The 24,900-nt window shown below is 41.4% G+C and overlaps 1 protein-coding gene across 1 annotated transcript in view; it reads right to left on the bottom strand.

Annotated features, from left to right (window-relative positions):
- Positions 1-1,172: 1,172 nt before the first annotated feature.
- Dscam3 (Down syndrome cell adhesion molecule 3) overlaps positions 1,173-24,900 on the bottom strand; it is a 59,112-nt gene continuing 35,384 nt past the window's right edge. The window contains exons 21-32 of the mRNA XM_028304674.1: positions 15,492-15,671; positions 12,947-13,414; positions 12,301-12,489; positions 11,452-11,597; positions 10,482-10,623; positions 8,321-8,468; positions 7,166-7,317; positions 6,280-6,420; positions 3,925-4,056; positions 2,251-2,317; positions 1,699-1,776; positions 1,173-1,435 (exon numbers count right to left, since the gene is read on the bottom strand). Of these exons, the coding sequence (XP_028160475.1) occupies positions 1,384-1,435; positions 1,699-1,776; positions 2,251-2,317; positions 3,925-4,056; positions 6,280-6,420; positions 7,166-7,317; positions 8,321-8,468; positions 10,482-10,623; positions 11,452-11,597; positions 12,301-12,489; positions 12,947-13,414; positions 15,492-15,671 (1,895 nt within the window). The 3' untranslated portion in view covers positions 1,173-1,383. The remainder of the gene's footprint in view (positions 1,436-1,698; positions 1,777-2,250; positions 2,318-3,924; positions 4,057-6,279; positions 6,421-7,165; positions 7,318-8,320; positions 8,469-10,481; positions 10,624-11,451; positions 11,598-12,300; positions 12,490-12,946; positions 13,415-15,491; positions 15,672-24,900) is intronic.

The following is a 24,900-nucleotide window of genomic DNA, read 5'->3' on the forward strand; positions in this document are numbered from 1 at the left end:
ATAAATAATAAAAAATACTGTCTAAGGTCTGTAGATAAAGGTCTAAGCTGTCATCATCATCATCAACAGCCCTTTACAGTCCACTGCTGGACTATGAGCCTCCTCCACTATAGTGGAGGGTTTTGCCATAATCTCCACGCTAATACGCATAACGCATAGTCTAAGCTGTAAGATAGAAGAATCTTCTAGCCAAAAAGATGGCAGATGCAGCAGATGTTAACGGATTTAAAACTGGAGTTCATATGACTCCTTGTAGACTTTAGCAGAAATACCAAGCCTTAAACAACTCAATTCACCTAGAAAATGAGACACTAGGTGAAATTGTTCAGAGGTGAATGAGGACACTAAAAATTTCACTATCTTCACTTAGGTGAACAAAGTGGAATAATCCGAACATTCGATCCTTCTTCGTCTACCACGTGAATAGCGAGAACTAGTATCGAACATTGGCTTTTTTTCATGGGGTCTGGGTATTTTAAATAGGCAAACTTCATACCACAACACACATCTTTATTTTCTCCTTCACCCTAATTAATAATTTCATTATTACACAACATGTATATAGAAAGATTTTATACAATAGTGTATAATTAATAGCTAATTAACTATATTAATCAACAATACAGTAAAAAGAATTATGAATCACTTAATTATTAAGTTGGCAGTCTATTTTAATGATATGTATATTTTGCAGTTTGGAACAGCCGTTAACATTATTTATCTATTAATTAATATTATCTTATCCACAAAAGTAATAAGTTCATAATTTTTGTAGAAAAGTTTCGCTCAAAGCTTCTTTATAATTTTCTTACAAAAACATGCACTTAATGTATTGTAGAATTAAAATTGCTTGCTGGGAGATTATTTCAAATGACTACACTTTTTCCATATTTTTCATTTAATTATAAAAATAACTAAAGAGTATTATTTGGACGCTCAGAGCCAATTAATTGTAGTGCCATTTGATGACCCTCATAACACAACAAAAATCAACGTCTATAGCTTAACAATCTCGCAGCAAGCGGTACGCTATTTTTAAGCTTATTTTTGCTAATATTTACAATTGCATGTTAATCTTTTAAAAATCTAAACTGTCACAGATTAACAGTAAAATAAATAGCAATTTTTATTAATGTAAATAACAATATTTTGTAACATCAATGGGGTAGTCACGATCAGTTTCGTGAAAAATAACATCATGCCATCGATTCATTGAAATTGTACGATAAACACGATGAAAACAATGATTGAGCATTGTAAGAAATACATCATTTTATTTGAGTAGTTAAGTATGTAAGTATATAAATCTTAGAATCGTTATGAAAATCAAAATCAAGTTATCGCAGACTATAAGTTTCTTACTTTATAATGGACCATGGAATGTTAAACGTGGATAGTACATTCCCGACGTTCTTGTTCTTTTCTTTGTTGGTATCTGTAAGTAGAATAAATATTATGAATGTATATTATATAAGGCATTGAAAGTCTGCATAATATTTTCATCTTCAGTACCTACATAATACTTTCAAAATTGTGAAAAAAATAAGAGTAAGTTTAATGAGAGATTACAAAGATAATTTTTGAACTTACAATAAATACGTTTTTTTTTAAAAACACTAGAAAAATGAACCATAATAACGATATTGATTTGATATAGACTTTAATCAATAGTTTAACATATAGAAAATGTATACATACTTATCGATTAATGACGATATATCTGCGGCAATGGGGGCAAAGCTTCCTGAAAGCCCATCGCTCCCGTTTGGGCCTCCACTGTTAGACATAAATTAATTATCATAACATTGCATTAATGTAGATAGTTCTACAAAAAGTAGTGAAGCTTAGCTAGCGTGATGGTTTTTCAAGTAAAGCCATATCTCTGGGTATTATGCTAATCTAATCGACGTAGGTACACATCCTGCCTACCTACTTATAAAAAGGCTGAGAATACACAAGGCTAAACAAAATTCGGTTGTTACATTTTACGAAAAACTTTAAGCTGATTAGTATCTTTTTAGTAATGTTCTTGCATGCATGCATAACACAACTGATACTATCAACAATTTAAACGTAAGTATTCTTTTGTTGCGATGTAATTACTCAAAAATCTGTTTAAAAATAACGATCGTATAATAAAAGAGTCAACTACTTTCTATGACTATTTCAGCAGCTATCGCAATCGTCAGTGTGCTTGTGTTGCGGAGGTGCGTGGAGGCGGAGTGAGCGGGGGAAGTACCTGGGTTCTACCTGCTGGTGGTGCGCGCGCTGCGCCGCCCGCTGCCGTACGTGCTGCCGCACGGGGAGCCGCCGGACCCTGACAATATCAATTTAATATTTTCAGAAAAAAGTTTGGTACAGAAAATGCAATTTAATCATAATTAATCCATAACAACATTATTTCAAACTAAATACTGAATATCAACCCCCTTACTAATAAAAAGTTACACAGTTGTTGAACACTGTTTTAAAATTATATTTCCATACTAACCGTCACTTCAACGAGCGTGTAAGTTTTATTAGTAAGGAGGTAATCATTTAAATTCGATCATCGATTTACTTTTAAATACGTGCACATCACTAAAATCAATGTGTCAAAATTCAGAAACGCGGGAAATCTTTGCTAATTTTTAAAGTTTGCACAATATTTCCGCGGGAATGGAAAAGTTACTAAAAGATGTACTAATTTAAAATAATTTATAATAACAAAACATAAAAGTGACGTGTGTATGTAAACTGAAGCGTAGGTTTGTAGATGTAAGAATAGTATTCGTATGAAATCTATGAGATTTTAGGCATAGTAAAAATGTACGAGAACGGTCCAGCAACCGCGCGATTATCGCTGTATCTCAGTGCCGGATTAACTACCAGAGCCCCGATTACGGTAACTTTTAACGTCTACAATCCAGACACGCTTCATCGACGCTGCGATACGATTGGTCGTTCAACAGCGTACGTCAGCTGTTTTGACCAATCGTATCGCAGAATCAGAAACGCGTCTGGATTGTAGACGTTATAAAAGTTACCGTAATCGGGGCTCTGATGCTCTACTAACTAGGCATCGGTGGCGCCATCTTTGAGTGCAAATGAGATAGTCCTCCTATCGCTTCAGCGCTCACCAGTTGGCGCTGCTGTCTTCGCCACCCTACTCTAAGTACAGGGGCGCCAAGTGGTGAGCGTTATAACTATAGCCCTAATTCGCTTATGGGTTAATCCGGCACTGCGTGTCTGAATTGCTGACCTGTATTATTACATTACTGATAAAGGCTGTCTCCATACAATTGACAGCTAATTTTGTGTGCCAATTTGAACGATTATCCCGAGATTGACCGTACAATGTATGGAGTAAACGAATAAGAATATCACTAATTTTATTATAGTTCCATGGACAATCGTATCTGCCTACAGGCCTACAGCGCTAAAATGGCGAAACTCAAATAGGCACAAAAATATTATGACAGCAGCCAGTCCAGTGTGTAATAATAAAAGTTAGTGGAACCAGGCCTTACTACTTTTTAGTGATAATTAGGGCCTTACCACACTGGCGAATTGCAAGCGTTTAAACGCGAAAAACCGCGAACGCGGCGAAGACAATGCGGCGCATGCAATCCGCCAGTGTGGCATTTCACAATGGGATGTTCCGATATGCACTGCTCAGCGCTCCACCTACACTAAAGCCCGGTCTCTGAGCACGTAGAATTTTGTCCAATGACCCCAAGCTACCCATCCTTATCGCTCGCGCGTAATTATGTTCTTGTCGCGCTCGCACACTCACTGCGGGCGCCCGTCACACAGTCGCGACAGCAATAATTACGCGCGAGCGATAAGGATGGGTAACTTGGGGTCATTGGACAAAATTCTACGTGCTCACAGACCGGGCTTTAGTTGAGGCACTGGGCAGTGGTATCGGAGCATACGCAGTACCTTTGGTGGTGGTGTTGGCGGCGGAGTCGCTGTTGTCGTCGGAGTCGGTGTGGGCGTCGCGCCAGGCGCCGGCGGGCGCGCGCAGGCGGTGGCGCGCCTCCACTGTCGAGCATTTAGACAGGCTCGACTCGTCTGCGGCGGAAACGGCCTCGTTGGCACGTGTCAAACTGAGGCTTGCCAATTGGGTGCGGGGGAATTTTGATAGGGACTTAATTTACTACTGTTAGGACACATCTGCTGTAGTTTCAGCCGCTTAAAATCTTGCACGATATACCTACTTATGCTGCAGAAATAGATGCTAGATTCTCTTCTCCACATATTTAACGAATTTAGAGCTGTACTTTCAGCAGATGTCTCGCTACAGAGCGTATTGGTTGGGCCTTTTATATCCATTAATATCATAGATTATCTACTTGAAATCTGTTTACGAGTTCAATCTTTATTTATTTTATAATATTTAAAGTCAATTCTGTCTCAGGCATCCGCAAAGGAATTGTTTCCCACCACTGCACCTCTTATATAGCCAGGAGGATCTACAGTTTGGCCTCCAATGAAACTCAACCAGTGAAGGTTGAGCAGTTCCGGGGGATTGCTTATTATAGTACAGTCTATTGTATGCCATTCGAAGAACATCATGGATGCAATAAGTACTCCACCTATGATGATAATAAAGAAGTGATTTGACTTTATCTAAAGTTCGGTCGCCGAGCAGATAAAATTTCGTCCAATGACCCCAAGCTACCCATCCTTATCGCTCGCGCGTAATCATATTGCTCGCACACTCACTGTAGTCGCCCGTAGCACAGTCGCGACAGCAATATTTACGCGCGAGCGATAAGGATTGGTAAGATTAGGGTCATTGGACGAAATTTTATGTGCTTGGAGACCGGACTTTAGAACGTGAATTATTGTGGTCATTCGTGAAGGCTTTGTCGTGTGTCGCTTGTGTTACCGTAGCGGTAGTTGCAGCGCGCCAGCGTACATGAAACCCAACCAGTGAAGGTTTGTGTTATGTCGCGTGTTACCGTAGCGGTAGTGGTCGCAGGCGCCACAGTAGATAAATCAAACAGTACGGAAGCTTCATACAAACGCTCGAAATCAGACTCACGCACACAGACGCACGCTTTACACGAGCTCTAAGCGAACCTCGCAGTCCATCCGTCGCGAGTGTCGCGCGCGTTGTTTTTTTTAATAATAAGTAATTTTATTGCATGCACTGTCCGCTGTATTTTTAAAAAACATGCCACGAGTGTATTGCGTAGTTTATGGCTGCTTGAACTCGGCATCTTCAAAACCAGAACTTCATTTTTTAAACTTCGTAATACCTAATTCTGAATTGTAAAAATGATTAAATATTACTTTTTAAATAAAGTGCTTACATCTGATTTTGTAATAGTTCTTTTTAAATTACGTAATTACGCTTTTTAACAATTTATGTGTTCTATTTGATAAAGTAATTTGCTCCGCGCGCTTTTGTACCTACTAAGTGATGAAATTTGAAATGAGGCAATAGCTATGTGAAAGTAAGTATCCGGGTATTTTATTTATGAGAATAGAATATCTTCTACCGGCCTCTAATAGTAGATAGACTTAATCAATTTATTCGATTATGTATTCGATCATTATAGAACCTAATTAACGTTTTATTTTTTTGTTAACTATTAGTCAATTAATTTATTCCATTAGGTATTTGATAATTAAAAAACCTAAATAAACGTTTTAATAAATAAGTAAGTCAGAACCTTATTAATTTTATAAAGATTAAGAGTGCCAACCCTAACACTCAATTGAAGTGTAGGTATTTAACTCGCCGAAAGGGCTAAGTTTCCGTACTGCTTTAGCTCATATATCTACTGTGCAGGCGCGGTGCGGCGCATGTTATGTCACGTGTTACCGTTAGAGATGGGTAGTGGGTAAAAACCCATTTCTCCCGATTGGGTTAAAACTGGGTGATTTGGGTAAGAACCCGGTTTTTACCCATTATTACCAATTCTGGTGGGTGAAAACAAAAATAGCTTTTTTTTTAAAGTGAGAAGTGGTATTTGTTGCTAAGGGGGCGTTCTAGTGTTACGTAATGCAATCTGGGGGGAGAGGAGGTCTTGAAAAACGTTACAATGCGTTACAGTGGCGGAAGGGCGGTTCGATTTCAAGTTTTTAAGCAGAAATACTTTGTAGTTGGTGTTGTTATTTGTAACTTTATACCGTAATGTCATCAAAGAGAGAGTTTGGCATCTTTGGCATCCCCCATATTTGTTTTCACCCGGTGTAAACACCCACGGGTGGAATGAAACGGGTTTTTATTGGGTTTTTACCCTCATGTGGGTTTTGCCCGGGTGGTTACCCATCTCTAGTTACCGTAGCGGTAGTGGTCGCAGGCGCGGTGGCGGCGGCGGTGCGGCGGCGCGGCGTCGAGCTCGCGGCGCGCCAGCGTGCGAAGCTGCAGCGCGTGCGCCGCCGACGCGCCGAACGTCGCGTACGGGCTGATCTCGTACAGCTCTGCGAAGAACGCGACATGATTAGCAATGTTACTAAAGCCCGGTCGCCGAGCACGTAGAATTTCGTCTAATGACCCCAAGCTACCCACCCTTATCGCTCGCGCATATTGCTCTCGCGCACAGTCGCGACAGCAATATAATTACGCGCGAGCGATAAGGATGGGTAACTTCGGGTCATTGGACGAAATTCTACGTACTCGACGACCGGGCTATAACACCTTGCACCTGTGTGAGTAATAGACAAGGTCCAAAATGTCGTTCTATGCTGAGCAACCCGCTCGGGCCCAGATCTTGTATAGTATTGCTGCAAGGGACACGAGATGGTTAAGGTGTTTGAAAGTTAATTGGCACAATTTATTATAGACAAACAATTTTAACGGTTACCATAAGTGCTATTCATACAGGCCCGTTTCCACGGCAATCCAGTTTAGCGGAATCCAGTAATGCAGAATTCCGCAGAACTGGACTGTCATCTGAACACACATGTACGAATTTAATATTGTAATTCTAAATCCAAACGATTCGGTTTTGTGGGACAATGCAAACGGGATGTTCATATTAACAAACAGGAGCCTGCAAAAAATGGGATGACTACAAGGGAATTGCACTTTAATATTCCGAGCGGAACGTAGAACGTCCAATCACTAGGTGGAACGACGACCTTATAAATCGGATTGTTACAGTTCAATAATTCAATATAATTTTACTATTTATTAATGAGTAATGCCTTCTAAGAATATGATTACCTGAAGAGTCGTCGTTTGACTTTTCATTGCCATTTATTGACGACGAGGAGTAAAGTTTCTGTCCTTCTCTTAGTTTCTCCCTCTCTGCTTCGTTGCTTTCGCTTAGTTTTCTATTTTCTCTCTCATACAGCTCATTCTCGACACAAATGAACCTGTAAAATGCGAAATAGTTTTTAAGAAACAATTTAATTTACAATAATCTTCATCTACTTGTCGACAACAAATCTACAGTGAAAGCCCAAAGAACTCCGCTACAAGAGTGGCGTTATCTACTGATAATGCTACTGCATTAATTAAATTTTCATGTGTTCAGTTGTTTGTAAGACATCATGTGCTTCTTCGACTGGGAAACACAACCACACTTGCATTCCAAGTTTGAACTATCTAAGAATCCCCACTTGAACGGATTGTCCATACTGCCGACCTGCTTTCAAAGTCTATTTAAACAGGATCTGCGCCGTGACAAAATCTTGTCGATGATTTTAGACGACAAACGTATGGGCTTATCGCGTAAAATCGATAAAATGTTATCGCGGCGCGCATCCTAGGCCTACGAATTACGGGTGTATCCCACTATTTCCATTACGAATTTCTATTGATGGAAATACTGGGACAGGTTCTCTCACTATTTCAATGCTGGGCTGGGGCGGTACTTGACGGCAACGCGACGACAAAAAAAAACCGCTACATCACTTCCCGTGTTTAATTTATCAATAAAAAATGATCAATTTCTCAATATTTCTAAAAAAATGTATACAAAGCCGCCATAAATATTAGAGTCTGTGTACACGATGCCGCCGTTTGAGCGGCGTTCGTCTAAGCGCCCTTATTTTGTTGCAATGGAAATAATGGGAATTAATTTGGAAAAAAAATGTTTCACTATTTCTACTGCAGTGGAAAATGGAAATTTAGTGGGATACACCCCCAATGAGGGCTATCGTTTTAGCGCTCACCAGTTAGCGCCACTGTAGAGTAAGGTCCTGTCACTTGCTAGTAGCGAAGACAGTGGCACCAACTGGTGAGCGCTAAAGTGGTAGGAGGACTATCGCATTTGCACTCATCAAGATGGCGCCACTGTAGAGTAAGGTGCTGTCAATCGCCAGGGGTGCCAACTGTTAAGTATAAAAACGATAGCCCTCATTATGTAGCACGTACTTGGCCCGTCCGTGCACGAGGCAGGTGGCGAGCGCCAGCAGCGCGAACAGCGCCAGAGCCGCCGCCGCGCACGCCAGCACCACCGCGCGCGTCCGGCCCGTAGCCGCGCCCGCCAGCGGCGACGACGGCTTCAGCGGCGGGATGCGCCCTGGAATGCACGGTTTAAAATGGTAATCAAAATCTATATGTCACCATAACATTGTGAATTTAATCTGACGTAGTTAGATTACAATCTAACCTAACCTAACCTAACCCACTGTTAGTTTACAATCTCACGCGTTATATTATAAACTGACGAAGTTCACAATTTCGCGTTGACATATACATATAAAACTCAAAGGTTACTGACTGACTGACTGACTGAGTGATCTATCAACGCACAGCCCAAACCACTGGACGGATCGGGCTGAAATTTGCCATGCAAGTAGATTTTATGACATAGGCATCCCGCTAAGAAAGGATTTTATGAAACTCCACCCCTAAGGGGGTAAAACGGAATCCACGCATCCGAAGCCGCGGGCGGCCGCTAATTTTAAATAAACAACTTGAAAAAATCGAACTGCCTAAGGCGGGAATCGAACCCACGATCTTTCGCTTGCCGGGCGACTGCTGTAATAAAAAAATAACCAAATAAAATATTAAAAATACTCGCCGACTCGTGACCCCTTATTTCTGATTTGAAGATCACGTAAAAAAACACCGAACAGCCCTTTCCACAGTATGCTGTACAACTTTGAGCTTCTATAAAAGGCCTATAGTGAGAGGCCACATTTCAGAGCCATATTAATATGTCATCACTGGTAACACAAGTACCAGAAAACGCAGCGTGTGACGTCCACCCACAAGGTAGACCGACAACCTCTAAAGGTAGCGAAAAGGTTTTAACCGCCTCTGTGGTCTAGTGGTAAGACCACCTGCTTCAGACGCAGAGGTCCCGGGTTCGATTCCCAGTGGGGGCAGATTTTTCTGTTCGGTTTGGTTGGTGGTAGGGCTTGTTCTAAGTCCGCCTGGCTAGCTACCACCATCTTACCTAAGTCTATCGCCATAACAACAATGTTAACAGCATTGTTGTGTTCCGGCAGTTAGAGGTAAGATAGCCAGTTCCTCCGTGGTTGAGGATTCCAGGTGAAGCTCGCTTCCACCTTCGGCCTGATCGTCACTTACCATCAGGTGAGATACAGGCCAAGAGCTTCCTCGTTGTGNGGCATCAGCTCGCCGACACGTGGCTCGCACTCGTGCTGACGTCACACGTCTCGCTCACCTCCCGCCAGCGTGTAGGTGTCGGCGTAGAGCGTGACGCGCTCGGCGCCCGCGTCGCTGTAGGCCTCCACCGACAGCTCGTACCACGTGGCCGGCATCAGCTCGCCGACACGTGGCTCGCACTCGTGCTGACGTCACACGTCTCGCTCACCTCCCGCCAGCGTGTAGGTGTCGGCGTAGAGCGTGACGCGCTCGGCGCCCGCGTCGCTGTAGGCCTCCACCGACAGCTCGTACCACGTGGCCGGCATCAGCTCGCCGACACGTGGCTCGCACTCGTGCTGACGTCACACGTCTCGCTCACCTCCCGCCAGCGTGTAGGTGTCGGCGTAGAGCGTGACGCGCTCGGCGCCCGCGTCGCTGTAGGCCTCCACCGACAGCTCGTACCACGTGGCCGGCATCAGCTCGCCGACACGTGGCTCGCACTCGTGCTGACGTCACACGTCTCGCTCACCTCCCGCCAGCGTGTAGGTGTCGGCGTAGAGCGTGACGCGCTCGGCGCCCGCGTCGCTGTAGGCCTCCACCGACAGCTCGTACCACGTGGCCGGCATCAGCTCGCCGACACGTGGCTCGCACTCGTGCTGACGTCACACGTCTCGCTCACCTCCCGCCAGCGTGTAGGTGTCGGCGTAGAGCGTGACGCGCTCGGCGCCCGCGTCGCTGTAGGCCTCCACCGACAGCTCGTACCACGTGGCCGGCATCAGCTCGCCGACACGTGGCTCGCACTCGTGCTGACGTCACACGTCTCGCTCACCTCCCGCCAGCGTGTAGGTGTCGGCGTAGAGCGTGACGCGCTCGGCGCCCGCGTCGCTGTAGGCCTCCACCGACAGCTCGTACCACGTGGCCGGCATCAGCTCGCCGACACGTGGCTCGCACTCGTGCTGACGTCACACGTCTCGCTCACCTCCCGCCAGCGTGTAGGTGTCGGCGTAGAGCGTGACGCGCTCGGCGCCCGCGTCGCTGTAGGCCTCCACCGACAGCTCGTACCACGTGGCCGGCATCAGCTCGCCGATCACGTGGCTCGCCGAACTTAGCTCGTCGCCGACCTGGAACACAACAAGTTAAGTGCTATTCAGAGATTCTGCCAATTCGAAATAGCTTCATTCCCCTTGAAGCCGGAAAGACTCTCAAGAGCGAGTGTAGCCTGGAGCCACGAACTTTTCAATAAATTACCACAAACTGTTGTAGAATTGCCCATTCATAAATTTAAAGCACATATCAAAAGCACCTTAATGAAAAAGGGCTACTATAAAGTTGATGATTATATAAAAGATAAAAATGTTTGGAATGTTTAACTACCTAGCTCGCATCAATACTTATGACTATAATATTTTGTATATTTTAAAGACTGTAAACCCTTGAAAAGGAGGCTGACCATAGTGACTGAGTTTCTTGCTCTGCATCTTCTCAGCACTGGCCCATTTATTGTCCCGAAGCAGTGGTAGGGTTAATATTGGGACGTGTAAAAGTGCTTTCTAAAAGCCTATTTGCAAAAATAAATGAATTTTTAATTTTATGAACGAATGTCCAATTTTAGGAAAAAAATAACTCGCGGATTCGTGTCAATGAAAGCGAAAGACACCGTCGGGTTTTAGTAGGTAGACCTCGCCCTTCTGGCAAGGAGAATTCCACGTACGTAACCCATTGATTGTACCGATTGGCCAGCATTTCCCCACGGAAAATAGGGAAGGCTTGGTTTTTACCAAAGGGCTGGGTTTAGCTCGAAAAAATACATAAACTTTTTTGAGAGCAAATTAAGACTCCCCGCAGGTAACAGGCACCTGCCCAGAGTGCCCAGAGGGAAAGAGGGGCCTGTAGAATAAAAAGCAAGGTGTTCTACTATCCGGTAGGTGCTTTATAATAGGTTGACTTACTTTGATCCAATGCTCGGTCCCTGCTCTCCTGTAGGACACCCGGAAGCCGAGGATGGGACAGCCGCCGTCCCGCCACGCGTAGAAGTTGATCTTGATCGCTGTTGAGTTCATGTGGATGTGGTCCTCTGGTTTCGGGGGTTTTGGTCCTGGAAAAGGAAATTGTTACAACTGTAAAATTATCGAGGACTGGTAAGGTAACGTCATCTAGTAAAATTATTAAACAACTCTGAATTGTTAGTAGTATGTAATAACGCCCTCTATAGCTTTATGTTGTGTAAAAAAATGTAATCTACAGTAATCTGTGACTCTGTGACTGTTGACTCTCGGCAATTTATGAATCTAAATGACGAAAATGATATCAGTTATATGAGAGTGGAGGAGAGAGGGGTGGAAGCCAATGAGGGCTATCGTTTTAGCGCTCACCAGTTGGCGCCACTGTAGAGTAAGGTCCTGTCACTTGCTAGTCGCGAAGACAGTGGCGCCAACTTGTGAGCGCTAAAGTGGTAGGAGGACTATTGCATTTGCACTCATCAAGATGGCGCCACTGTAGACTAAGGTCCTGTCAATAGCCAGGGGTGCCAACTGTTAAGTATAAAAACGATAGCCCTCATTAGTACCGGAAAGCGCAGCATAGGACGTCCAAGGTAGCGATCTTATAAAGGTAGCAGGAAGGCGTTAGATGCAGGCCGCTGCCAATCAGTCACTATGGAAATCATGGGGGCGGCCTATGTTCAGCAGTGGACGTCCTATGGCTGAAATGATGATAATGATGATGATATGAAAAATAGGTCTTCTTAGTTAAGAAAAAGGTAAAGTTCAAATTCAAGAATAATTAGAAAATCCACTCACTGCCTCCTCTAGTGGTAGCGGTGAGCACGTCGCTGGGCGGCCCGATGGAAATCTTGTTCTTCGCCTGGATCTTGGCGTTGTAGGTGGAGCCGCACTTCAGCATGTCCAAGGTGTACGACGTCACTTCCGGCGACAGCTCCACCGTGTGCCAGTCCGTCTCTGCCGCTTGCTTGTAGTGGAGGAGGTAGCCTGGAAGAGGTGACAAGCTAAATGTTAATAGCAGATTAGAGTCAAATGACGAAATGATTAAGGCCTTCAAGACACGAGTGAAAAGGCATCGTCTGGTCAAGCTCGCTCCATCATTGATCGCATCTGCACCCACAGTGTAAGATTGTTATTAAAAGCAAGCCCTAACTACTGAAAATCTATTTTAAGTAAGTCTTCCTCTTTTTTTTCTTATTTTACTAACTGGCAATGTGTCTGTCCCAAGATTTAATCTTAGCCTCTCTGTTATCTATGCAGGTACTTTAGTTCTATGGATCACCTAATTTGTGATTAGATCATGTAAAAAAACTTTGAGTACAGCTTGCTTTATCTCCATCACCCTACTGATCACCTTGTTTGTAGTTTGGTTCCAAAATACGGTTTTTCCTTTTTAAAACTTAGTACTGCCAGTGCAGCTTGGCGCTGGAGGCGGTGTGTGTACCGAGTATAGGGTCGGCGGCTAGGGGCGCGCGCTGCCAGTGCAGCTTGGCGCTGGAGGCGGTGTGTGTACCGAGTATAGGGTCGGCGGCGTCGGGCGCGCGCTGCCAGTGCAGCTTGGCGCTGGAGGCGGTGTGTGTACCGAGTATAGGGTCGGCGGCTAGGGGCGCGCGCTGCCAGTGCAGCTTGGCGCTGGAGGCGGTGTGTGTACCGAGTATAGGGTCGGCGGCTAGGGGCGCGCGCTGCCAGTGCAGCTTGGCGCTGGAGGCGGTGTGTACTGTACCGAGTATAGGGTCGGCGGCTAGGGGCGCGCGCTGCCAGTGCAGCTTGGCGCTGGAGGCGGTGGTGTACTGCAGCGAGAGCGCGGGCGGCGCGGGCGGCCGCACCAGCACCACCGAGTACACGATGGAGTCCTCGCCGATCGAGTTGGAAGCTGTGCACGTGAAGTTCCCAGAGGATTGCTCGTTCACTTCTGCGGGAGGAAAAATGAAAGAATGTTGTAAAAGAAACTCAACCAGCGTTTGATTTTGCAAAATTTAATGCAACCTATTGGAAAGTGAATTAAAGATTCTCTGGATGTACGAAAGGATCAACTGAAGGAGGGAATTGGGGGACGCCGTGAAGTTGGAGTGGCTCGCTTTCGAGCAAGATAGCTTGAGACGGAGCTACGGGCGAATACCCACGTTAGAACAACAACTTGCGGTTCCGTTTTATTGGGCTCCAGTGGACATTGTCGAGCTGATGTGAGTAGGCCCCGTCCTTCGGCATTTAGTGAAAAAGCTTTGTAGGAGAGAATTCTAGTCAGTCTTCGAGCTATTCGAGACATGTGACTAGCTTACTAGCCGCTTTTTTCAATGCTAAATAAGTCCAGGAGGACTATACCTACCCTACATCCTCCAGTACGTGTTTGTCGCTCAAGAACATTCCTCTTCTGCTAATATCATAAATCTCAAAATAATTCACTGGGTAGCAGTGGGATCATTACGAGTAGATCTTGTTTACACTAGAGCTGAGGGCTACATCAAACGTCGTCACTAGCGAGCGCGTTAAAAGTATAATTTATGAAGATGTTAGTTCTTGAAAGTTTCCGCTAGGTGTGCTGTACAATCCGTCATACATTTAATGTCACTTTTCATCGAATGCGTTTGACGTAGAATCTCCTAAACTCAGACTAATGCGAACAGCTAGGGACTGGAATTCGCTGCCTGCTGCTGTCTTTTCCGAAGACTATAATCCGGATCTTTTCAAGGCGAGAGTGAATAGGCACTTACAGGGCAGATATGTACCATCCTAGACTGCATCCCATTTAACACCAGGTGTGATTGAGTACCAGCCTTGTCTATACTTATAATAAATCTGTAGAGATGTCTATTCTGTACATGAAATATATTTTCAAAATAACTATCAGGGGGTGATTTGTGATCGATACTGATGCCAAAAATGCAATCAGTAAATTTTTTGTCTGTCTGTCTGTATGTTCCTTATAGAAACAAAAACTACTCGACGGATTTTAACGAAACTTGGTACAATTATTCTTCATACTCCTGGGCAGGTTATAGTATACTTAGGAATTCCCACGGGATCGGGAATAAGCGGGAAAATCCTTTTGTATGAAAAATCTAAACCGCTTAAGTTAGATGCTTGAAATTTGGTATTCAGGTATCTTAGTAAACTAAAAGCTTAGTTACAACAGGATATTGCAAAATTCCCACGGGAACGGGAGTTAGCGGGAAAAAATAATAGTAATTAAGGTCATAATATACGCATCATGTGTTAAACCATCTTAAAATGATTCATCTTAAAATGATCCATATATGAACTGTATTATGTATGTGACTTTGTTGGTGTACCTAATAAATAAATAAATAAATAAAAAACATTTGTATGAAAAAATCTAAACCGTGTCAGATAAATGAAGGGGGTAAAACGGGATCCACGCGTACGAAGTCGCGGGCGGCCGCAAAACTACGCTCCCTGATCGTCACCAATGTGCCTACCTCGTATGTGCAAGTGTCCGCTGTGCGTGACTTGGTAGTAGGCGTGGTGCGTGACGGGCGCGCGCGCGTGCGCCCACGCAACTGCACGCCAGTAGCGCCGCCCGCCCTGCTCCCACGGCTAGGCGGCGCCCGAACGACGCGATGCGTGCTGGGACTAGGGTTGCCAGATGGAAACTTACCAAATCCGGGACAATCCTACTAGGACAACGGTGTTGGGACTTGGCCATAGTAAAAGTATCTTGGTTTCTCAAATGATTTAATTTGTATTTCAAAAGAAAAATGCCATTTATTTTCAAATACACACTTTTATTAAATAAGTAATGTACGTCAACGTACATATAATAGGACTCGCAGGCAGGCCAGCCGTGTCATTTGTTATTACATATTAGTTTATTTTGACACAAAACTATTAGGTTTTCGGAAATCCGGGACTATATGTCTAATTACTGGACACAGGACAAGACGCAAAATTCCGGGACAATCCCGGATTTCCCGGGCATCTGGCAACCATAGCTGGGACTGATAGATCAAGAGTAGACTGTCATCACCTACCTCGTATGTGCAGGTGCCCGCTGTGCGTGACCTGGTAGTAGGCGTGGTGCGTGACGGGCGCGCGCGCGTGCGCCCAGCGCGACCGCGGCGGAGGTGCGCCCACGCAACTGCACGCTAGGAGCGCCGCGCGCCCTGCTCCCACGGCTAGGCGGCGCCCGAACGACGCGATGCGCGCTGGAACTGAGAACAACGTTATGTAAATACTGTGATTGATTTAACTCTTCCCCCCGGACCGCGATAGCGTTTGGACGTGTCCACCGTGCCGTTTATTTCTACAAATTAAAGTTTTCTAAAAATTAAAAATGTGTTCTGTGTGGGTTTGAACCCGGATCTCCGGACTCGGCGCGGACTGATTGTGCGCTGAGCTAACAGACGACACCAACGCAGCGACGAAATTAAGCACCGAGTGATACTTACTACGACATCAGAAACGTGCTACGCGCCGCGCTACGAGCTACGAAGGACTACGGTTTGTGTGTATGGCTACGAATTTATTGGCGGTGTAGTGTTGTGTGAGGGATTTTGAGTCTTACTGGCTGAGAATTGGAAGCTGTTTGACTGTGTTACTATGCCCAACTTACGTCGTTCTCCCCCTCCTGTCACATTGGCGCTGTCTGGCTCGCGGTCTGAGTCAGACTTGTTGCAGAGCAGCAGTGAAGATACCAACATTACTACGCGGTCTAAACGCCAGAAAATGGACTCTTCGCCTGATAAGTCAGGTGCCGATTGGGCATCTCAGAACACCGGCGACTTAAGAGCTGATGTACTCAATATGCTATCTAGCTGGAAAAAGGATCAGGAACGGCAGCTGAGTGAATGGAAGAGTCACCTTGATTGTACGCTGTCAAAGTTGGTAACGGAGGTATCCCACTTAAAGAAGGAGTGCCAAGACATAAAAAAAGCGAATTTAGACTTAGAAAAGGGAATGGCGTTTATAAATCAAAGTTTCGAGGAGACTGTTAATAGGATATCTGATATAGAAAAAGAGAGGAGCGCCAATGGCGAGGCAATTAGAGGCTTACAAGCTAGATAGAGGATATCCATTTCCAAAATAGACAATCTACCATTGAAATTCGAAACGTTCCACTTACTGCGAATGAGGAACACAAGGATCTGCTGGCGATAGTGTCAGGCATCGGCAAGGCTTTGGAAATAAATGTGGACCCAGCAAACATTCGAGACATTTATCGCATTCCTGGTAAATCTGGCATTGCTAGGCCCATTGTCGCAGATTTTGGATGTGTACATGCAAGAAACGAGCTCTTGGCCAAGGTCCGCCAGTTCAATAAGGGAAAGCCAGTTCCAGATAAGCTCAACACGCAAACAATTGGTCTGCTGGGTGCTAAACAACCCATATATGTTGATGAATATCTTCCACCATCACAGAGAAAGCTGTTGTTTGATGCTCGCCAACTTGCCAAAAAACACAACTTTTCTTGCTGGCACTCACATGGAAAAATACTCTTGCGTATGGATCCTTCTGCTAGACCAATCGTCATCAAGACTGAAAAGTGTTTGTCTGAAGCCATGAAAAAAATATGACTAGTAACACTTTATATATTATTTAAGTTTTTCTATTGTCTCCCGAGTTTTGTCTTTAATTTAATAACTTTTTTAGCAATGGTTATAATGCTTTGTATTTTTTATATTCTGTCGTAATACTTTGATTGCCGTGTCATTTGTTTTGTTTGTCCGTAGAACTCATACACTCAGTTACACTCACTCACAATCATACAACTTTCTCTTTGAATCTCCAATTGCAGTGCTATGCGAAGTCATCTTCTTTCTAAAATGTGACAATTTTGAGTCATCGTTGCTGAAACAGTATAGTAAAGTTCGATAATACACGTCAGATAATAGACAGTATTGGCAGTTTTAATATATCTCAATCCTATAGCTGTGAACCAGAGCAATGTTTGTCCTTTATAAAAAACCCCAGGTCATATCGTACAATATTCCATCAAAACATCCGAAGCATCAATCATAATTTTAGTGATTTATGTGTTCTGCTACATCGTACAAGTTTGGACTGCGACGTTATCGTACTAACCGAGTGCTGGCTATCTGAGGAAAATCGTTTGCCAACCCTGAATGGGTATAGCAATTACAGTACTACCGATAATTACAACCAGAATGACGGATTAATTGTGATGGTTAAAAAATATCTATCATGTCAAGTTCAAGAGCCACTTGTATTAGAAGCAAACTGTTTAACAATCAAACTGAATCCAGATACTATAATAATAGCCATTTATCGACCTCATTGTTTCAAAAATACAGATAATTTTATTAATTCTCTTCAATCACTAATATCCAAATTTTCATCTTTCAAAAATGTCATAGTGGTGGGGGATATAAATATTAATCTGTTAGATCCGGCTTCACCCTCCACGACAAATTATATAGAAAGCCTTGCTTATCACGGTCTTTTGCCTGCTTATGATCTTCCAACTCGTGCTGGCAACTGTATCGACCACGTTATACTTAGGTCTAAGGCAACATCAATATCCCTGGTGCTAGACTCTACTGTAACGGACCACAACGCAGTACTTTTTTGTTTAGAACAATGTGGTTCAAATCCATCCAAAATTAACAGGTTTAGACCAAAAATAGATTATGACGGTATTCTGCAAGAATGTAAATTGATTGACTTCTCGGATGTATACAGGGTGACTGGAACTGAACCCGCCATAGCTAATACACGTATAGAGGAGGTCATTTGCTAATTACACTAGTTTACAAGGTTTTTTACCCAGAGATGAAACTGATATGTATCGGTAGAGTTATTAACCCTTACTTAAAAACTGAACTTAGAAAAAATTTAGGACGTCAAATTTTGTAAATATTGATTATATTAATTTTTATCATTTTTATACATTTATCTCTAAAAACAATCAAAAATGAGTCGTGTTACTCCTTCTTTTATACTGATTAGTATCAGTTTCCTTTATTATAGACGAACAGCAATCCGCTAACATATTTTTATTCCAAATTCCTTGGTATCTTCCCTCAAAAACCTTCAAATCCTGGTGAAAACTTTCACCATGCTCAACACTCACGCTTCCCAGATTCTCAGGAAAAAAATCCAGGTGAGAATGTAAAAAATGAATTTTTAACGACTTATTCACACCCATTCTTTGGCAATTCCTCAATAATTTGGAAACAATTTCTGCATAATTCTCAGAAAAAATTATAGTTTCCCAGGAAACTTTTCACTACTGCTTTAAATTAATACCAAGCATCTTTCCCTTATTGGAATTGCTGGGTAATGACGGATAAAGAACTCCTTCAGATTGTAGCACAGGTTTTGTGACTGATGCAACATCAGGATATTGTATGTTCTTGGTTTTTGTTGTTAAAACCTGTAGCTTCAGTGAGGCAGAAGTAACAGTCATTAGTGTGATTTGTTGGTTCTCTCCATAACATTTAGGTGCCTAATGGTATATGTTTTCTTTTTCCTGCAGCCTAGTGCAATAATATACTTCTTAAATTTTCGCACACTACACCAGGAACCCATTTTTTATCAGGTTTGTTACCGAGATTTGAAAGTAATAGAAATAGGCCCGTTTTACGGCCTCAGTGATTGTTCTCTTTTTTTTTTGACAATATAATTTGACCACAAACTTAGCAAAAGTTATTTGGGCTTAATTTACACTGCCTTGGTGACATTTTAAAACAAGTGAAAATGTTAAAATAATACTTAAACGCAATTAAAATAAAGTACAAACTCCGACACGGCTAACAAGACAGCTTACTTAGGTTAATGTGGATATCTCAAAAACTAGACGTGATAAAAATATGAGACATATATTTTTGTAATAAGGGGGCTGGTAGAAAACACATCCAATATGAATTATCTTTGGGTAAAAGAAAATCTTTTTTTTTGTAAACTAGTGTTATTGAACCTTACTTTCTACAGCTAAAGTTTTATAGTTTAGGAGATATGTCAATTTTTATACTTTTTTCAGATTTTTCCGAAATTTGACCTAAAAACTGCTTCAATTTTTTTTTCTCGCGTGATTTCAACAGTTTTTTTTATTTGTAATTAATATCGAATATGTCTTTATTCAAATAAAATAAATTTCTGATCCAAATAATGATTGAATAGCTAGTTACGAGCCGCCAAAGTCTAACAAAAGTACAAACCACTATAAAAAATTCTACTTCGAATTCGATTGAAACAAAAATTAATGGTGATAATGAATCCATTGGCAATCGCCAATGATCTTAAAAATATCTCTAGCTTCTCTTCTTTCCAATGATATATCACACGTTGTAATTAGATATTGAAATTTGTCAAAAATTCAAAGTTTATAGAAGAAAATGGAGTAATAATACAAAAATTATCCATGTTACAGGAAATGTATGAAATCCGTCATTGTATACAATTCCTAGGAATTGTGTATAAGTCCTAAAATCACCCGGAAATGTGTGATGTAAATTATATTAGACACATTTCCTAGGAAAATTACACATTTCCTAAACAGAAAACGGAAATGTAATTAAGATTTCAATGAATACGCGTGGACATGCGGTGCGAGGGGAGGATATTGAATCATCCGATTACGCGGGGTCTCTATCGAATCGCCAAATTTTTTGTACGCACACAAATTTTAAGCGTAAATTTTTTTTACACAAAATTATTTTTATTACGCCCCTTTTTTTTCGAAACTTAAATGGCGCTACCGCGCCGCGGCAACTGTGTATGTGTAAGGTCGCAAGTCTAACCTAACCTAACCGAGATTTTGTTATCCAGCTACAGGAGTACTAAAACCTTCATGCCAATAATAGTTTAATAAAAGAGATGATAAAATTAAGGATTTCCAATACTTCAGCGTAATATGCGTGATGCCGAAAGAAGGTATGCCAATAAATTTTAGGCAAATATTTTTTTAGGCCAAAGTATAATAGCGCGAAAGCAACTGTCAGGCTAAACAATAATAATTGTGAGTTAAAAGTACCTATCGGCCAATGTGGTTTGGCTAAATGAAATTTTAGGCGTAGGTACCGAGGGGCACTCGATCACGCGACCGAGCTTGTGCCGCTTAGTTTTATACATTTCCTAATACAATATTGGAATTCTATAAAATTCCTAGGAAAAGTATACATTTCCTCGGATATGTGCGTATTAAAAAATCTCTGAAGCATTATTTTATACATTTCCTAAATAGCTTCGGAATTGTATACATTTCCTAGGAATAGTATACAATTCCTAGAATTCATACATTTCCTGTAACATCCATACAAAGTTTACTTTGAATTTTTTTAAACTCTTTTCATCATAATTTAATTATTGTTTTTAAATTCATTTTTAAAAAAACACAAAAATAGTTTAAATGAAATATTATCACAAACTTATAAAAGGTACAGGAATTTCTGCAACGATTTGCTCAAAAGGGTTAAACTAGAATATGATAGGCAACAAATTAATTCAGCTAAAGGTAACAATAAACTACTATGGAATACTATTAAGAATATTGCTAATCTACGTAATAAGACTCATTCAAACGATGAACTGCTGGCTAACAGTGAGAACAATCTTCAAACGTTGAATAATATCAATACCTTTTTTGCAACTATTGGATCAGAACTGTATTATAAAATCCCTAAAAACATAACTCCTCTACCTTCATGTTCTGCAGGTCCTAAAGACTCCTTTGCCCTGTACGAAACAACTTTGAGCGAAGTTGAGAGTATAATATTGGCACTGAAATCTGATTGCTCTCCGGGCTGGGATGGCCTGACGTCTGGGGTTATAAGGTGCGTTAGATCTNTCGCGCCGCAACAAACCCAAGCAAGCTGAACCTACCCGAAATAACACAAACCGGTAACCCTCCGATAATTGCAATCCATACTCCCGTAAAGCACAATAATATCGCAATTGAAATCTAAATGCGAAACCGATCCGACGTTAAAATTAATGTCAGTTGGAGTTTACACGTCATTAACTCGAGTGGTTAAGTTGTTCGCGTAAACGGAACGGGTTTGTATGTATTTGATGTACGGCTCTATACAGGGATTCTGGTATGTCGAATAAAATAAAATATACGGGGCTTAAAACGGGAGAAAAATACTGTATTAGACCGAATTGAGAACCTCCTCCTTTTTCCATGTCTGTTAGAAAGTGAAATAAGCCCAAGTTACCAAATTATTATTATTTTTTAAATTAGGAGAAATATTTAAAATTATGTTCATTAAATCATTTGATTTTGACTTTATTTTGAATTTCGATTTTAAACATTTTTCCTAATTTTGAAAAATTTGCTGATAACAAGGCAAGTAGGTAATAAATAATAACATTTTAGAATTTTCACTTATTATTTCTTGCCTTTAAAAAATTGTGCAAAGTATTAAAAATTAATGTGAAAAAAAAAGGAAATGCATAATTCTGTTTTCAATAAAAGTCCCTAAAGTGCAGCAAATAAGGTAAAAAGTTACATAATGGCCATAAGCATGTTGCAAACAAGCCCAAACAGCAAAACACTAATTAGTTCACATAACACGCCACTACAAAGTCAATAGCGCTAGTGCTTCAAACGAGTTGCGTTTGTTGGCAGTAATGTATGTGTATCGATATTAGGTAATAGTTGACCTAGAAAACTATTCGCGATTCGATGTTGGGAAAAGTTTGGAAATAGAGCTAACGAAAAAACTGACTACCAAAAAGGGATAGTTTTATAATGGCCATTGAGATCAATTGAGAGGCATAAAACTACATTCCCAAACCACCATTCTTTATCCCAATCTTAACTACTAGCTTTTTACAAATCGCTTTGATAGACACATGGCCTCTCTAGATAATAGTTATACATAAATTTTAAATAGTTTCTGTCTGCTGCTTCAGCTGCATGGATTTCGATCTGCTACATTATGATTTTGTCTCATACCTGAGATTGAAATAAATTAGGTATAATATTTTCCACAAGTTATTTTGGGATATAAAAGGTACCAACTTACATCTCTAATTTCACTTTCTTCGAGTTGTTTTTGGAACAGAACGTAGCTATTAATTTCAATTAATTAATTTGCCGTTTGAAACAAAACACAACTGTTCCATTCTTCAAATGTCGACTTGACTCTATCTCTAAGGGCGCGATAGTTCCACCGTGGCACGGTAGTTCCAGCACTATCAAGTTAAACGGTACAATCGCATCGGACGTATCGTTAGCGAACAATTCAGCCTGTAATTAGTCCGTGGTATCGTATCTGTTTGATTGCTGTAGGCAGGCCTAGCCAGTTTACATAGGCTTCCTTAGATCTGGCTAGGAGTTGGAGTATGTGCCATGTTGGGAGACCGTATGAATGAGACACGGGTTGTAGTTGTTTAGTTGGTTAGTTTGTTTCCAATCACATGGTTATTCACATTTTTCTGCATACGTTGATACATATTATAATAACAAAATCTTCTTACTTGACTAGGCGACCTTGGCCTGTAACTGCTGCGTCGCAAATTTTCACGGTCATGGCACAATCATTATTTCAATTGCACATGTTATAGCTGTGTTAGCACATTTTCCATTGTTTGGTCTTGAATTTTGCTGATGTTGTAGTTGACTGTTGAACTGCTGAGACTTCATTATTTTTGAATTCTCTAATATTTTAATTTGTGCCATCTCCGTCAGGTTCATCTTCTTCGTCGGGGTCACCAATTTGTGGCATCTCCGTCAGGTTTATCTTCTTCGTCGGGGTCACCAATTTGTGCCATGTTGGGAGACCGTATGAATGAGACACGGGTTGTAGTTAGTCTCTGATATTAATCTGTTTATTAATGTGAACTGCGCGACTATTTATACGATATAGAATTGCCATAACTTTATAATGCGAACAGCTAGGGACTGGAATTCGCTGCCTGCTGCTGTATTTCCTGAACACTATAATCCGGGCGTTTTCAAGGCGAGAGTGAATAGGCACTTACAGGGCAGATATGTACCATCCTAGACTGCATCTCACTTAACACCAGGTGCAATGAGGATCATTTCGATTTTTAGCTGTGAATGCAGATTTATAGGGCTAAGAAATCCTTAATACACAGTGCAAAAATTTTTGTTCTACGACAAAAATTGACGAAGTTATGGCCAAATTACTAAAAAAGTTCACTGACCGCCCGGCGCGGGGACGATGACGTCATTATATCCGATCCGAACGCTGCCGGCGTACTGCGTGGATAGAAAATATTTTTTTCTAGCCAAATTATCAGTTTTAGAGAAAAACTTGTAATGACATTTATTCATCAGAATAAAGTAAGCTATCGATAGGTAATTTTTAAAAATGGAAATTGTGAAAAATAACGCAAAAAATCCATACGCTCATACGATTCAATGGCACGCAGAGACGCGATTGGGGTCTCCGCGGTGGTATATTTGGCGATTTATTCAAATAAAGTGTACATAAGTGTTGTTAGAGTCATATCTTCTTCCAAGTAAAATATAAAAATGTATAAGTATTAATTTATTTACTTCTAACAATAAGGTATAACTTCTAACAATATGACATTGCTATGAAAATCNATTTTGGATGTAAATAGTTATGTTTAGTGAGTGTAGTTCGAGTTTTTATTTCTAATTTGTTTATGTCTGTTTTTGTCCATTTTATTATTCCAAAAGAGTAAGTTAGAATTGGTACTGCAAATGTATTAATCGCCTTGATTAAGTTTTTGGAGTAGAGTTGCTTTTTACAGATTAAATTTATGCGTCGGAAATATTCTTGTGTAAGATCTTTCTTAATTTTGATATGGTGAATCCCTTTATCTTGCTGAATACCTAGATATTTATAAGTGTCGTTTGAGTCCATTAGCTGAAAACTATGAATTTCATTGGTGTTCAAGGAACATTTAACTTTACCCCTAACAATCCTCAGTGTTCTACATTTATCCAGTCCAAATGTCATATTAATATCTTTACTAAAAGTTTCTGTGATCTCAATAAGTTTTTTCATGGCCTGTTCTGATTTAGAGAAAAGCTTAATGTCGTCCATGTACATTAGGTGGGTTACTGAAGTAGATTCGTTGAGTTTATATCCGTTGCAGGAGTCATTATCGAGAAGGGTGGATAAGGGGTTAAGTGCGAGGCAAAACCATAAAGGGCTCAAGGAGTCACCTTGAAAGATACCATTTCTGATTGGAATTTCCTCTGTTCTAATTTGGTTAAGGATAAGTGATGTTTTCCAGTCAGCCATGGTATTTTCCAAGAAAGTAATTATGGTTGGGTTTACTTTATAAATTTGTAATACGCGTATCAACCAGGAATGTGGAACACTATCGAAAGCTTTTTTGTAATCGATGTAGGTAACGTTAATATTTCTTTTATGTTTATGTGCATGTTTGAGAATAATAGAATCGATAACCAGTTGCTCCTTACACCCAAGATGATTTCGCCTGCACCCTTTTTGTGCTTCAGCCAGAATATTGTTG

Source organism: Ostrinia furnacalis, unplaced genomic scaffold (assembly GCF_004193835.3).
Source record: "Ostrinia furnacalis isolate ACB-3 unplaced genomic scaffold, ASM419383v2 OfSCF1475, whole genome shotgun sequence".
Lineage (NCBI taxonomy): Eukaryota > Metazoa > Arthropoda > Insecta > Lepidoptera > Crambidae > Ostrinia > Ostrinia furnacalis.